Source organism: Artibeus jamaicensis, unplaced genomic scaffold (genome assembly GCF_021234435.1).
Source record: "Artibeus jamaicensis isolate MK-2021 breed Jamaican fruit bat unplaced genomic scaffold, CSHL_Jam_final contig_588, whole genome shotgun sequence".
Lineage (NCBI taxonomy): Eukaryota > Metazoa > Chordata > Mammalia > Chiroptera > Phyllostomidae > Artibeus > Artibeus jamaicensis.
The window spans coordinates 2,608,905-2,624,900 of NW_026521895.1; the positions used below are offsets into that span (position 1 = coordinate 2,608,905).

The 15,996-nt window shown below is 39.4% G+C and overlaps 1 protein-coding gene across 1 annotated transcript; it reads left to right on the forward strand.

Moving 5' to 3' along the window:
* Positions 1–14,345: 14,345 nt before the first annotated feature.
* On the forward strand, positions 14,346–15,368 carry GPR33 (G protein-coupled receptor 33). Its single transcript, XM_037161617.2, has one exon. It carries the CDS (start codon positions 14,346–14,348, stop codon positions 15,366–15,368), a length of 1,023 nt encoding a protein of 340 aa, XP_037017512.2.
* Positions 15,369–15,996: the final 628 nt, after the last annotated feature.

The following is a 15,996-nucleotide window of genomic DNA, read 5'->3' on the forward strand; positions in this document are numbered from 1 at the left end:
CCAAACAAGATGGATGCAAAGAGCGCTACTCTAAGACCTATCGTAATTAAAATGCCAAAGGTTAAAAATGAAGAGAGAATCTTAAAAGCAACACAAGAAAAGTAGTTAGTTACCCACAGGGAGTTCCAATAAGACATTCAGCTGATTTCTCAAAACAAAATTTGCAGGCTAGAAGGGATTGGCAAGAAATATTCAAAGTCATGAAGAGCAGGTACTTACATCTAAGATTACTCTACCCAGCAAAGCTATCATTTAGAATCAAAGGCCAGATAAAGAGCTTCCCGGGCAAGAAAAATCTAAAAAAGTTCATCATCACCAAACCGTTATTATATGACATATTAAAGGGACTTATTTAAGAAAAAAAGATGGCCCTGGCTGGTGTAGCTCAGTGAATTGAGTGATGGCCAGTCGGGGCACACACCTGGGTTGGGGGCCAGATCCTCAGTAGGGTCCACATGAGAGGCAACTACACATTGATTTTTCTCTCCCTCTCTTTTTCCCTCCCTTCCCTCTCTCTATAAATTAATTAATTAATTAATTAATTAATTAATTAATTTTAAAAAAGAAAATGATCCAAACTATGAACAATAAAATGGCAGTAAATACATGTTTATTAACAATTGAATCTAAAAAACAAGGTAAGCAAACAATAGAGCAGAGACAGATTCATGAATACAGAGAACATTTTGATGGTTGCCAGGTAGAGGGGTATGGGGTGAAGAGGTGAGGGGATTAAGAAGTACAAATAGGTAATTACAGAGTAGCCATGGGGATGTAAAGTGCATTACAGAAAATGGAGTAGCCAAAGAAATTATATGCATGACCCATGGACGTGAACAATGGTGGGGGGATTGCCTGAGATAGTGGAGGGTGCTAGGTGAAGGGGAGCAAAGAGGGGAAAATCAGGACAACTGTAAAAGCAAAAAATCAATAAAATATAATTAAAAATAAATGGATATTAGGCACAAAAAACTCCAATTTTCCACCTCTGACCACAGTCTTCTATACTTTTTCAGACACTACTACTCTGCCAGGACCAGACCTCCAGTCCCTCAATCTCTCCCTTTATCCCCATCTGTCAAACTCATCATGCCTTTGCACATTCCCTAGTTCATCTGAATTCCCAGCAATGTATCTCCTACTGTCTCCTTACCCATACTCTCAGCTCTGCTGGTATCCTCTCCTGGTATATTAGCTTGTAAAACATCAATATTTTGAATATTTTGACAACCTGCTGCCGCTTCTATACCCAAGCTGGAAGTAAATGTAACAGAGTGAGCTGCTCAAAATTTAAAATTTGCACACTGAGATGTTTTCCCACTTTTCAGGTGAGTATATCCACAAAAAAAGTGGTGCCTAATCTCAAACCTTTAACACCACTCAGTAACTGTTTACAAGTTTCATTTCTCTCATAGAAAATTCTAAACCTTCCTCTCTTTCCAAAATGCTTTCTTTGTTCACTTTTCCCAGATTACCTTGGGTCTGAATTTGCAGAATAACAAACCTATCCAAGGCCTTAACTCTTTCACTCCTGGAGAAAGCCTATTTCTCCACCTGTGCACAAAATCCCAAACCTTCCTCTCCTCAAGACTAAACATAAATCCAAATAATTTTATAACCAAGATCTGGGACAACTTCCCAGCCTCACCCGCTGTCTGTCCTCCAGATACATCCTACCTGCAGTTTCAGGAATGCTATCCAAACATGAAGAGCATCTGGAGCCTTGATGTGGTGGACCACATCCAACATGGCTGGGAGAAGAACCCAGGAGAGAGTTTCCAGAATAAAGCTGAATTCTTGTTCCCAAGAATGCTATCATGACAAGAACCCTGCCAAGGAGGAGAATGCAAGCCATGAACTATGGAATGAAGTTGAGAAGTCATGAGCCAGAATTCCAATAACTAGGAGAACCAATTAGAGAGCAAGAGCAGATTGGAGGTAGAAAAGGGCTAATATGGAAGAAATAGACAGGCAGCAAGATGTGAGTTAGGTCCAGATTACACAATGTTCTTCCCCTTAATCACTGCATAGTTGGCTCTTTCGTGTCATTCCAATCCTATTAAATGTCACCTACTGAAAGGCCTTTCCAAGCACCTTATCTATAATAGCCACTTAATAACTCACCACATTCCCATGTTTTAATACTCTGATAGTACTGTAGTGCTAGCTGTTTTTTTTTAATTTAGTAGTTTATTGTCTATCTCTCCACACTAGAAAGTAAGCTCCATGAGAACAAAGCTCTTCTCATTTACTCTGTATCCCCAGTGGCAAGCACAGTTCTTAGAAAACAGTAAGTACTTGGTAAATATTGGATAAATGAACTAAATCTCAAGAATAAACTGTATTTTTTAAAAAGACTTCCAAGTGATTCTGACTTCAGCCAGAATGGAAACTACCGAGCTAATCCCTGCATTGTTGGTCCCACTGTGCTGAGAAGTGGGGTGTGAAGAGTGATCTTGAAAAGTGCAGAAGCAGATCAGACCAAGGAAGCATTGCTCTCTTTTGCCTTTAAGCACACTGTTTCCAAGGCTTAGAATGAGTTCACCTTACAATCAGTTCGAGCATCATCTTCTTTAAGAACTATAAATACTAAGGACAACTGCTTTGAATTATTTGCTTTCCCCAGTTTCAAACACTATCTGGCAGGTACTAGATGCTCAATAAATGTTTCTGGAATTGCAGTGCTCAGAGATTTACTCCATTCCACTGGGCTTGTTGGTGTTCTCTGCTAAAACTTTCATAATATTAATATTAACTATCATTTATTCAGTAGTTACCATATACCTGATATTATGCTGAACCCTTACTTACAGTATCTTGTTTAATTCTCAAAAGTATACTGCAATAGAGGGGGATGTGTGTGGTCAGGAAATCTCTTTATTTCTAAGGTCTAAATATTTTATTTTTGTTGGCTGGCAGATCTGGACAAGAGCAATTAATATGGCTACCCGAATTTATTTAATTTCTGTGAGAAGCTTGCATTTCAAGGGTTTAATTCAAGTTTGTGGTAGCCTAGTCTGTTCGGCAATTTCTTCCTTTTCTTTTTAAGTATGAAGTATTATTAAATTAAATCAGGGATATTCAAGAGAGTCTCACAAGGTCTGAAAAGGACATAGAGAGTTCCCTGAAAGGGCTCAAGTAGTCAGAGTTCTCTTTTTTTCAAGAAAAGGAAGAAAAGTGTCTGTGCTAGTGTTAGCAACTACAATATTTTATAAAGATTAGGGAAGGGAAAAAATGGGAAAAGGACTTGAACAGACACTTCTCTAAAGAGGACATACAGAATATCCAGAGACACATGAAGAGATGCTCAATATCGTTAGCTATCAGAGAGATGCAAATTAAAACCACAATGAGATACCACTTTACACCGGTCAGGATGGCTATCATAAACAAAGCAACAAACAACAAATGTTGGAGAGGTTGTGGGGAAAAGGGGACCTTAGTTCACTGTTGGTGGGATTGCAGACTGGTACAACCATTATGGAAAACAGTATGGAATTTTCTCAGAAAAATAAAAATCGACCTGCCTTTTGACCCCAGCAATTCCACTGCTAGGATTATACCCCAAGAATCCTAAAACATCAATTTCAAAGAACCTATGCACCACAATGTTCATAGCAGCACAATTTACAATAGCCAAGAGCTGGAAGCAACCTAGGTGGCCATCAGTAAACGAATGGATCCAAAAATTGTGGTACATATACACAATGGAATTCTATGCAGCAGAGAGAAAGAAGGAGCTACTACCCTTTGCAACAACATGGATGGAACTGGAAAGCATTATGCTGAGTGAAATAGGTCAGGCATTGAAAGACAAATACCATATGATCTCACCTTTGACAGGAAGCTAAAGAATAAAACAAACAAGCAAACAGAATAAAAACAAAGACACTGAAATAGAGAACAAGTGGGCAGCGACCAGAGGGGGAGAGGGAAGGGAATTTAAGGGGAAAAAGGGGGGAGGGATTTTGAGGAACAAGTATGAAAGACACAGGGATGAGGACTGGGGGAGGGGAAATTGGAGGGAGGGGGGAGACAGGGTGGGGGGGTGGAATGGGAGAAATAGATTAAAAAAATGTACTTGAAAAGTAACTAAATAAAATTTATTATTAAAAAAAGATTAGGGAAGGGCACTACAATAATATTTCATTAAGATTAGGCAATTAGACTTCCTCCAAGATGGAGGCGTAGGTGGAAGCACTGTACCTTCTCGCACAACCAAGTTTAAAACAACAAAGTTTTAGCAACAAAAACGCAGCCAAACTACAGAAAATTGAACTGTATGGAAATCTGACAATAAAGAACCATTCAGCCAAACCGGTAAGAGGGGCAGAGCCAGCGGCAGAGTGGGGTCAGGCAGGAAAGATCCACAGGACCTACCAGAGCATGCGACCCAGGCGCGCTGACAGCCGTGGGCAGATCTCAGGTGTGGAGTAGCTGGCGGACCCACTGAGGGAGGGCCGCGGTCACACATTTGCGCGCAGATAAACCAGTGAAAGAGTGAGCAGTGAGACAGACCTTGCAGGCCCCAGTGGCGAGAAGCGGCAGAGGGAACCGCCATTGTCCCTCTCTGACCCCGCCCCCACATATAGCATCACGAACCAGCAATCTGGGCAGCCTCTCTCTGACCCACGCCCACTTATAGCGTCACAAACCAGCGACCTGGGTGGCCCCCCCTGGTGAACAACTAAGGCTCCACTCCTCATATGAAACAGGCACAAACAGATCAAAACATGGCTCAAGAACAACTCAGAGCCTCAGAGCCAATAAATCTAAGCGATGAAGAAATAGCCAAACTTTCAGATGCACAGTTCAAAACACTGGTGATCAGGATGCTCACAGAACTGGTTGATTTTAGTCACAAATTAGAGAAACATATGAAGGCTAAACTAATTGAAATAAATGGAAATACACAGGAAACCAATAGTAATGGAAAGGAAACTGGGGCTCAAATCAAAGGAGTGGACCAGAAGGAAGGAAAAAATGACCAAACAGAAAAGGATGAAGAAACAAGAATTCAAAAAAAATGAGGAGAGGCTTAGGAACCTTCAAGACATCTTTAAACGTTCCAACATCCAAATTATAGGGGTACCAGAAGGGAAAGAGGAACAGCCATGAGTGGAAAACTTATTTGAACAAATAATAAAGGAGAACTTCCCCAATCTGGCAAAGGCAATAGACTTCCAGGAAATCCAGGAAGCTCAGAGAGTCCCAAAGAAGTTGGACTCAAGAAAGAACACACCAAGGAAGATCATCATTACATTAGCCAAGATTAAAATGAAGGAGAGAATCCTGGAAGCAGCAAGAGATAAGGGGACAGTCACCTACAAAGGAGTCCCCATCAGTCTGTCAGCAGATTTCTCAAAAGAGACCTTCCAGGCAAGAAGGGGCTGGAAAGAAGTATTCCAAGTCATGAAGTTCAAAGACCTACATCCAAGATTGATCCATTCAGCAAAGCTTTCATTTAGAATGGAAGGGCAGATAAAGTGCTTCTCAGATAAGATCAAATTCAAGAAGTTCATCATCACCAAGCCCTTATTATATGAAATGTTAAAGGGACTTACCTAAGAAAAAGAAGGTAAAAATATGAACAGTGAAAGGACAGCAAACTCACAGTTAGTAACAACCACACCTAAAACAAAAGCAATCTAAGAGGACCGCTAGATCAGGAGCAGAACCATAGAAATGAAGATCACATGGAGGGTCAGCAACAGGGGAGTGGGAGAAGGAGAAGGGGGGAGAAGGTACAGAAAATAAGTAGCATAGACAGGAGGTAGAAAATAGATGGGGGAGGGCAAGAATAGTAGGGGAAATACAGAATCTAAAGAACTTGAGACATGTGGTCATAAACTAAAGGGGGGGGACTGGTGGGGGAGGGGGTGTGCAGGGTGGAGAGGAATGAAAGGGGGAAATACAGCAACTGTAATGGCATAGCCAATAAAATATATATTTTTAAAAGATTAGGCAACTAGTGGAAAAGTGATGAGCATTTTCTACCAATGGAAGAGTCTACATAGCATGGGAAACTTAAAACAAAATCAGTTGATGTTTTATGCACTTTACTATTGCTATCACACTTTCAGACACAGCGGCAATGTTTTGTCTACTCTGTGAAATGCTGAAAGAAGCAATAGGTCTCTAAATAGTACTATGTATTTGAATTAATACTATGGTACCAATTGTGCTAGTGTTCATTTGTACTTTTTCTGAACAAAAAGGGAAACTTGAATTGTGAGTCTAGAATTCTGGAAAACCCATTCTGATAGACAATTATTGTACCAGGCTTTGTGTTCATACATAAGCATGTGTTTCCTTTCTAAAACTCGAAGAACAACAAGAGGTGGGGGGCGGGGCTGGGTAGAGGTGTGCAAAGGGAGAAAAAGTGAGGACAACGGTAATCGCGTAAATAATAAAATCCCAAAAAAAACCCCTGGAAAACTGCAATTATAGAAAGTACTTGATTTAAGAAAGATATTTTATTTTAGTATGATTTGCCTAAGAAGACAAACTCTCTTCTTAAATTTACAAAATGAAGAGACTGAGACCAGAAATTTGTAGGACAAGAGCTCCTCACCCAAATCAGGAGCTGCTCAAGCGTTCGTGATATTCCAGTAGAAACACCCAGAAGACTAGCAGATGAGGACACATCGTTTACTACTCACATTACAGGGGAGTGCACCTGTGGCAGTGGGTCCGTGCAAGAGAGACCAGACCTTTTGCAGTCTGAGGATCAGTATGAGGGGTCCCAGACCAATGAGGCACATGTCCTAAATTACATTACCTCAGTGTGTAAAAGGGTCAAGAAGCAGTTACACGACAAGAAGGCCCTCCCAAAAGAATATAAGGAGGGAGTTACAATTCATTCCCAAAACAATACACATTCCTTCTGGCCAATGGCTGACTGGCTGACCAGTCCTCAGTCCTAGGAGGGGGAAGGGCCATGTCCATTGACCCCACAAGGTTATATACATGGAAAGTAGCAGAGCTGGGATTTGTATTTAGGATTTTGTTTTCTATCCTATACTGCCTTGTGCAATCACTATATAGCCTACACGCAGTGCATCCATATAGTTTAGTGTATGTTATTTCTGCCCCAACTGTTTTATGAACTAATAATGGAATCTAGGACAAGCTCTCAAATATCTGTATGGGTCTTAATTTCTTTGAAGCAGAATAGTAAGAAGCTAGGAAAATTCCTGGGCAAGTGAAATAGGGAAACTGAGACAAGATAATTTAAAAAGCCAAACAATTTGAACAGCTCACAGCTAGGTAGTGAATCACAAGACCTTATAGTCCCCAAGCAAGGACACTTGAGAGCAAATGGTTTATACCTCTCTTTCCTAACGAGAGAATATGTTGCTTAAATCACTCTGGTCAGGGAGCTAGAGAACAGAGACCCAATTAATGCCAACTGTGCCAGCTAAACCCAAGGACAGATGAAGTCAGGGGTATAAATAATAAAGATCCAGTTAGAGCCAGACAGACCCAAGATAAAAGTAAAATAGTAAAGCAGACAAAAGAATAACCCCAAACTCCCCTACATGCTCATTTTGATGCATCAGCATATTAAAAACACACCTGGAAAGCTGATGAATATTCTATAGAAACCCTCCCCTAAGATTCTCACCTGCAGAAGAAAAAGTAAAACCCTCAAGACAAGGACCCAGCATGGGCTCACTCTAGAGCACACCCGTGCCCCTTCTCGGGCATGAACTTTTTGCTTCCTCCTAAACTGTAAGGGTCCCCATGAGACTGGCAACCAGGAGAACAGCAGGCAGCTTGTCCTGGGCTTACTCCTTACCCTGTCTCCAAGGCCCCCTTTTCTCTGACTTTCCTGGGAACCGACAGCAGCCCCGCCTTGGCTCACTTCTTTCCTATAACGTTTCTAGAGAGCCATAGCAGAGCACCACCTAGGCTCTCTCCTGTTGCTTCTTCTACCCTGAAATCACCTGTACTCACGCTGTGAAACCTTTCCTGCACAAAGTCAAGATCCCACACACTACAGGCTGGCCTGAGGCAAACCTGCTCTGGGCCAGGCCAGATCCAGTAACATCTTCACCTATGGAATTGGGAATTAGATGAAATGAATGCCTTCATCCTTCTCCAGCTCTAAAGTCATATGTATTTATGAGTTCCTAGCTCCCCAAGTATTTGATTCTACAGCACCACCTGTTCCTGCATTTCTGTGTATTTCATACTGTGTTTCCATCTAAACAACATAAAACAGTTTTTGTTTTCATGAGTTGTTTTCTTAAAACCACCTGACATAATTTAAAATATGTAAAGTGAAACAAATGATGTCACATCACCAAAGCCACAGTAGTTATTTCCTCAAACACAGTCTACACATTTCCCAAGAATTAATATCATTGCTTTAATTATTTTTAGAAAAAAATACTGAAATAATGAAAGTATTTCTGAGGAATACTTTCTTTATAATTTTTTATATAAGAATTTAATTTTAGGCTATATAATGATGTTACTAGTCTTTGTGCATGTTTTGGGGAAAATTAAACACTAGTCCCTGGCATATTTATTTTTGAATTTTGCTAACTGTGAAATTTGGAAATATAGAGTAGAAAGCAGAGAAAGAAGAACGTGTTCCAAATCTTATTATTGTTGTTATTGTTGTTGAAATAGCATAGGGCAGTGGAAGGAGCTCTTGGTTATTTTCTTGGTGAAAACCTGTTATGAGTCACTTAACTTCTCTGTCTGTTAAGATTCCGGATTAGTGAGTTTAGACCTATTATCTCAGTTTTCTTCTGGATCTGTGAATTAATTCAAAAGGTAGGAAAACCTGGCAGTAAGTCACTTTTAAAATGCAGTACCAAGTTTGAAAATTTATCCTTATCCTAAAGTAAAGATCAGTTCTTAGGTTGAAGGTTATAGCCCCAGGGAATTGAGAACAAAAATTTGTCTATTTTTAATAAGGCTGCAGTAGCAGTGAAAGCTTTACAATTCTAAATCTAACCAGACTGGGTAACTGTTTTCCGAGCTTCATCACTGAAGCTCCACAGCTGTTTTGATGGATTTTCTCCACTGGTGGTGAACAGATGAAGAGGATAGAGAGCAGGAAAGAAATCAGGACACTGAGGTCAGCACACAGGCTGATCCTAAAAAGTGTCAGAGATGAATTAGAGAGAGGAAAATAGAAAAGGTAGGACTCAGTTCACAAATGTATTATCTGTGTGATAGAATTTTTTATAATGAGATCATCATCTGGAATATGGCAACCAATTCTGTGTTCCTTCCAACCATTCTCAACAATTGTACTAATGCAAATTGATCTGCCAGTAGGTATTTATTTTTCCAGATGAAATAATATTAATCTTAGGCCTGTACTCATACACCCCATTTTAATGTGAAAGTCAGGGTTTAAGTTTTTCTTTCTGACCATTTCTCTCTGGCAAATTAGGTAGCTCATTTCCAGATTTTATCTTTTTCCATGCCTGATATTTACCACCTCCCTTGGCACCCCAAATCAAGCACCCACATGGTAATGAACATCCTAGAAGTGAGACAGAGTGGGTGCCTGTACATGACTGCACATGAAAAGGTAATTTTTAAAGCATATTTTATTGATTATGCTATTACAGTTGTCCCATTTTTTTCTCTCCCCTTTACCCCTCTCTGCTTGGTACCCACATTCCCCACCCCTCACTTAGTTCATGTCCATGGGTCATACATATAAATTCTTTGGCTTCTACATTTCCTATGCTATTCATAAAATGCACTCTGTCTGCTTTGTACGTACCATTTATGCTACTTATTCCCTGTATCTTTTCCCCCATTCTCTCCTCTCCCCCTCCTCACTGATAACCCTCCATGTGATCTCTTATTTCTGTGAAACTGTTCCTCCTTTAGTTGTTTGTTTTTGTTTTTAGGTTCAGGTGTTGATAGTTGTCACTTTGTTGTCATTTTACTGTTCATATTATTGATCTTCTGTTTCTTAGATAAGTGCCTTGAACATTTCATGCAATAAGGGCTTGGTGATCATAAATTCCTTTAATTTGACCTTATCTGGGAGGCACTTATCTGCCCTTCCATTCTAAATGATAGCATTGCTGCATAGAGTAATCTTGGATGTAGGTCCTTGCATTTCATGACTTGGAATACTTCTTTCCAGCCCCTTCTGGCCTGCAAGTTTTATTTGGAGAAATAAGCTGATAGTCTTATAGGAACTCCTTTGTGGGTAACTATCTCCTTTCCTCTCACTGGTTTTAAGATTCTCTCCTTATCTTTAATCTTGGGTAATGTTATTTATTATGATGTGGCTTGGTGTGTGCTTCCTTGGGTCCAACTTCTTTGGGACTCTCTGAGCTTCCTGGACTTCCTGGAATTCTATTTACTTTGCCAGGTTGGGAAAGTTTTTTTCAATATTTTTCCAAATAAGTTTTCAATTTCTTGCTTTTCTTCTCCTTCTGGAACCCTTCTGATTCAGATGTTGGAATGTTTAAAGTTGTCCCAGAGGTTCCCAAGCCTCTCCTCATTTTTAAAAAATTCTTGTTTATTCATTCCATTTTGATTGAATGTTTATTTTTTCCTTTTGTTCCAAATTATTGATTTGAGTCCCAGTTTCCTTCCTTTCACTCTTGGTTTCCTCTCTATATTTTTCCACTTTGTACAGGCTTTACTTCTTTCTTTAGTTTGTAACCATGCTCAGTCATTTTTATATGCATCCTGATTACCAGAGTTTTGAATTCTCCATATAATAGGTTAGCTATCTCCTCGTAGCTTTGGTCTTTTTCTGGAGGATTTTTAAAAAATATTTTATATATTTATTGTTAAAGAGAGGGAGAACGAGAGGAAGAGACACATCAATATGTGGTTGCCTCTCACATGTGCCCTACCTGGGACCTGGCCTGCAACCCAAGAATGTGCCCTCACTGGGAATCCAACCAGTGATGCTTTGGTTCTCAGGCCAGTGCTCAATCCACTGAGCCACACTGGTCAGGTGTTTTCTGGAGTTTTGATTTGTTCTTTCATTTGGACCATATTTCAATGCCTTGGCACACCAGTTTTGATGAATGTTTCTTTTTTGACTCCTTGGTTGTTGGACTTCTATACAGTTTGATTTTTCTGGCAGTTCTCATTGTTTTTTTTTTTAATTAGTTGCTTTCTTCTTTTGGCTGTACAAAGAGGTGAAGCGTATATACCTACACCTCCATCTTGAGCAGAACTCCCCAGAAAAGTAATTTGTAAACAATGTTTTAACTCTGAGACAAGCTTATTAGCCTCAAATAGAAGAATTTTGTTTGAGGAATTTTTAAAATCCCCCCTTTAAATGCAGAAATGATTTGAAGAAGTGCTCATCTCTCTACCTCCATTTCCATAGTAAGTATTCCACAGAAAAAGGAACCTGGGAAGAACAGGAAGATCTCACTGAATACTTAAACAGTACCTTCAAGGTTGGGGAGTAGCATTAGCAAGAAGAAAGGCAGATGAAATGAAGGCACTGAGTCGCTGATTTTTGCCTCTCTCCTTGGGGAGAAGATTGCTGATTTGGAGTCACTCTGGCCTGCCTAAGACCAACTGACATGAAGATATAAATCCAAGGTAAGATTTCTTGGGCCAGCAGGTTTATCCCAGTGCTATTATCTAAATAGGTTATGTAGGCTTACTTTAGAACAGCTTCCTCTCGTGCTTCCTCCCACAAGCAGAGAGGGTTCTTCCTGAAAGCTGCTTGTGCCAAATGTACCATAATAGCAAGGCCTCAAAATAACTGTAAATCTATGTCCCCAGTAGATGGACATTTAGGGTTTGTTTTTTTTTAAGAAATCCCTGATGGTACTTCAGACTTCAGTAAAGAAGCTTTAGGGAGGCAAGAAATGTGGCCTGCAGCATTAAAAGATCAAAGATCTAACCTTAATGTAATAACAAGTTGTGTAAAATAATAGGTAAAAAGTTACTGAGTGCTGAATATGTGCCATGAAGGGAGCTAAGTGACTTACATGCATTACCTCATTGAGTCCTCATTAAAGGTCACTGTGGTTTGGAAGGTGAAAGAGACTGGGAATTCAGAGTCCAAGGCCACAGAGCTGGTAAGTGGTAGAGGTAGGATTGAAACCCAGTTCTGTGGGATACCAGGACCCAAGCTCTGCCCTGCTAATTTATATTCAAATACTTTAATCCCATTTTAAAAGATGTTTAAGGATCATGAAATCTCCTGGTTATGTGCAATAAAGCAAAATTCTTAGGAAACTTTATATGATATTCAGATGGCCTTCTAGAGTTCAGACACATTTTTTTAAAGATCTTCCCTATAATTCAGATATCCAGTTTTTTCACATGCACATGCAAGGAGATACCACACACATACACCAGACAATGAACACCACCTGTACATATACAACCCAGGTGAATACACACAGAACACAGACACCACACAAAGGCCATACACAAATAAACGCACACAAACACACCACAGATCTCACATACACACAGCTCTATACATGCCCCGTGGATCCAAAACCCATCACAGAGACACACCACAGAAATACACACAAAGAGCATATAGCCATATACAATACATACACACAAATACACTGCAGGTATACAGACAGACACACATGCCATACACACACAGTATCAGAAACTCTCCATAAGATTTTTTTCTCCTTATCTATTATATCCTAGTTTCTATCCAGTTCCCAGCATACTCATCATCTTCATTCATGCCTTGTTTCTCGCTGCTGGTCTCTTCTCTATCCCACCCCATCCCAGATAGGAAACGCCTCTCTTTTCCTCCCATTCCCCAGAGCACCACCAACATTAAGACAGTTGCAATCAATGAGAAGGGACATTACACCATGTCAAAGCATAGCAAATGGGTTAAAATTGAGGATTAGACACTCCTCATTTTAGATTCCCTGTATAATTTCTGCACTTCTGAATACTTCATTGACCCTTTGTGCTCTTCAAGCCTCCCAAAGACATCCTCACTCCTCCTCTCTCTTCTCATGGTCCCAGGACCTTCACAACACTTTTCTCAGGTTCCCACTCATTCACTCGCTCACTACTGCCTGTCCTTTCCACACCCTCGGTCCATTCACTTTTTACTCCCAAAGCAGGCTATTTAGGTATTTGCCTGAAGAGAAGTATTTTTTTCTACTTTGGAGAAAAACATTGCAACTCCCTTAAAAGGCAGAATTAACTAAAAGCAGTTGTGGTTTTAATAACAACTTTATTCCTTCTATCTATAAAGTCTTAGAGTGTTTTTGCTTTGTGAATAAAAGCATCACTAGTAATACCCATTGATTTATCCAATTTATCAAAAACCAAGTTGTTGATATGACTGTTATAACAGGTATTTTCCAAAACAGTCTCAGGTTTATATTTTCAATACCATAGGAACCACTATTCAGAAATGGGATATTTTGAATAATCACATATTCTGATTAATGGAGCATTATCAAAACACTAGGCATGGAATACCAGTTTACAAAGTGGAAACATAAAACCCTGGTAGGGTGCCCACAATGGAGGCGTAGTGGGAGTTGATGATTAATAAGAAATTTAACCCTTTAAAACCTTACTCTCTCATCTGTTTGAATACATGCCTTAGTGAGGAAAGAGAGAAATGATTTTCATATACTCCTCCTGGCATATAACAAATATCGAATAAATATCAGTTTCTTAATTTCTCTCCCTCTCTCACCTCTCCAAGTAAGGGAGAACCACTAGTATATTCTACAGTCCACTTTCCTCCTTCACTGATGATTCTGAAGACACTTCACAGTCTTACAGTGCCCTAGGGCTCCCATATGAATATCAGTTCTTACTGCTATGTGCTCAGTGCTAGAATACTAGATAATAGCATTCATTATATATATAATTAGCTCTTGGGAGAAATCTCATTGTAGCTCCCCTTGATTAATAATTTGCAGCAGTCATTATTTTTTTTTAGTCATTATTATTTTTGTTATTCAATTTTGTTAGCAACATTGGCCATGATCAAGTCTTAGTCAAGTAAAACTGATTCTATATTGCCTTTTTCAAGAAGCTGTGCCCATCAAGAAGGGTCAGACTTCTGGTTAATGTCTAAATAGAAGACTTTTGGCTACCTAAATCAATGACTTAACAAAGTCAAAATATCCATTTCACATTAATTTCATATTATTTGTAGTATTTCTATTTTTGATGCTCAAATTAATCTGATCTTTATTCTTCATATAAAACAAAGACCTTGGGGAAAATATCTGACTTATGTTATTGTGGAAACATAACATATGTTTGTCATTTAAAAAATATTTTCATTTTGTCTATTGCTTTTTAATTTCTCTGTTTAACCTTTTCATTTTCTTCTTTTATGTTCTTACTTTCAGTTCCTCGTCCTGCTGGTAATTATGGACACGATCAACTCTTCTGATTACCAGGTCAATGTCTCTATATTAGTAAGAAACAGCACTCACTTACCAGCTCTTGCCCCCAAAATGATCATTGTCATTCTTTTGTTCACATCATCCATAATTGGTATTATTACCAATGGTCTCTATCTATGGATACTAAAATTCAAGATGAAAAAGACTGTCAGTACTCTTTTCTATTTTCATTTCATTCTCTCACATTTTATCGCAACTTTGATTGTGCCGCTGATAACCATCCCCTTCCTTCAGAACAATCACTGGAGCTTTGGAACTGCCATGTGCAAGGTCTTCAACAGCACTTTGCATACAGGATTATCCGCCTCTGTTTTCTTCCTCTCGGCCATCAGTGTTGATCGTTACATTCTCACTTTTCACCCGGTATGGTCACAGCTGCACCGAACCCCACGCTGGGCTTCCGGCATCATTCTGGGAGTCTGGATCTCTGCGGCTGCCCTCAGCATGCCCCATTTGGTTTTCAAGGAGACACATGATGACTACCAAGGAAGGGTGACCTGCCAAGATAACTATGCCTTATCTACTGACTGGGAAAGCAAAAAGATGCAAACATTAAGGAAATGGATTCATGTAGCCTGTTTCACCAGCAAGTTTTTGTTCAGTTTCCTTCTGCCTTTCTTCATCATCACCTTCTGTTATGTAAAAGTAGCCAACAAGATGAAGAAGAGGAACCTATTTAAATCCAACAAGCCCTTCAAAGTCATTAAGACTGCCATTATCTCTTTCTTTGTGTGTTGGGTACCCTACCATGTATACCGGGGCTTACTTCTCTCTGACAACAAATCTTTACTTTTACAGTTGACTATGGTAGTTGCAGTGATGACCACTTCTTTTAATATTGTCTTTTCTCCCACACTTTACCTATTTGTTGGAGAGAATTTCAAAAAAGTTATTAAAAAGTCGATTCTTGCTCTGTTTGAGTCAACATTCAGTGAAGATTTTTCTCTAGAAAGGACACAAAACCTAAATTTACAAGCCTACATTTAAATTCAAGGTCCCAGAACAAACATGAGCTTTTAGTCAATTAGACCATCAGAAATATACCCTCTGCTTTTGTAAAATATAGGTCCTATATTAGAGGGACATCTGGGGTGTACCGTAGATTATAAATATTAAAAAGTCTTAAAGAAAGTAAGCAATAGGTGATGTTACAAATGTAATTATGCCCCTTTTTTATTGTGGCAAAATATGGACCTTTGAGCAACATGGGTTCGGATGGCACAGGTCCAAATGTATACACAGATATTTTTCAATAAACACATTCAGCACTATAAATGTATTTTCTCTTATGATTTTCTCAATAACATTTTCTTTTCTCTAGCTCACTCTATTTATTGTTTGAATACTGTATATAGGGGACTAGGGGGCTTGTAAAAAGGTGATGGGACTAAGAAGTATAAATTGGGCCCTGGCTGGTGTGGCTCAATGGATTGAGCACTGGCCTGTGAACCAAAAGGTCGTCAGTTTGATTCCCAGTCAGGGCACATGCCTGGGCTGCTGGCCAGGCCCCTAGTAGGGGGTGTGCAAGAGGCAACCACACATTGATGTACCTCTCCCTCTCTTTCCCTTCCCCTCTTTCTAAAAATAAATAAATAAAATATTTAACCATTTTTTT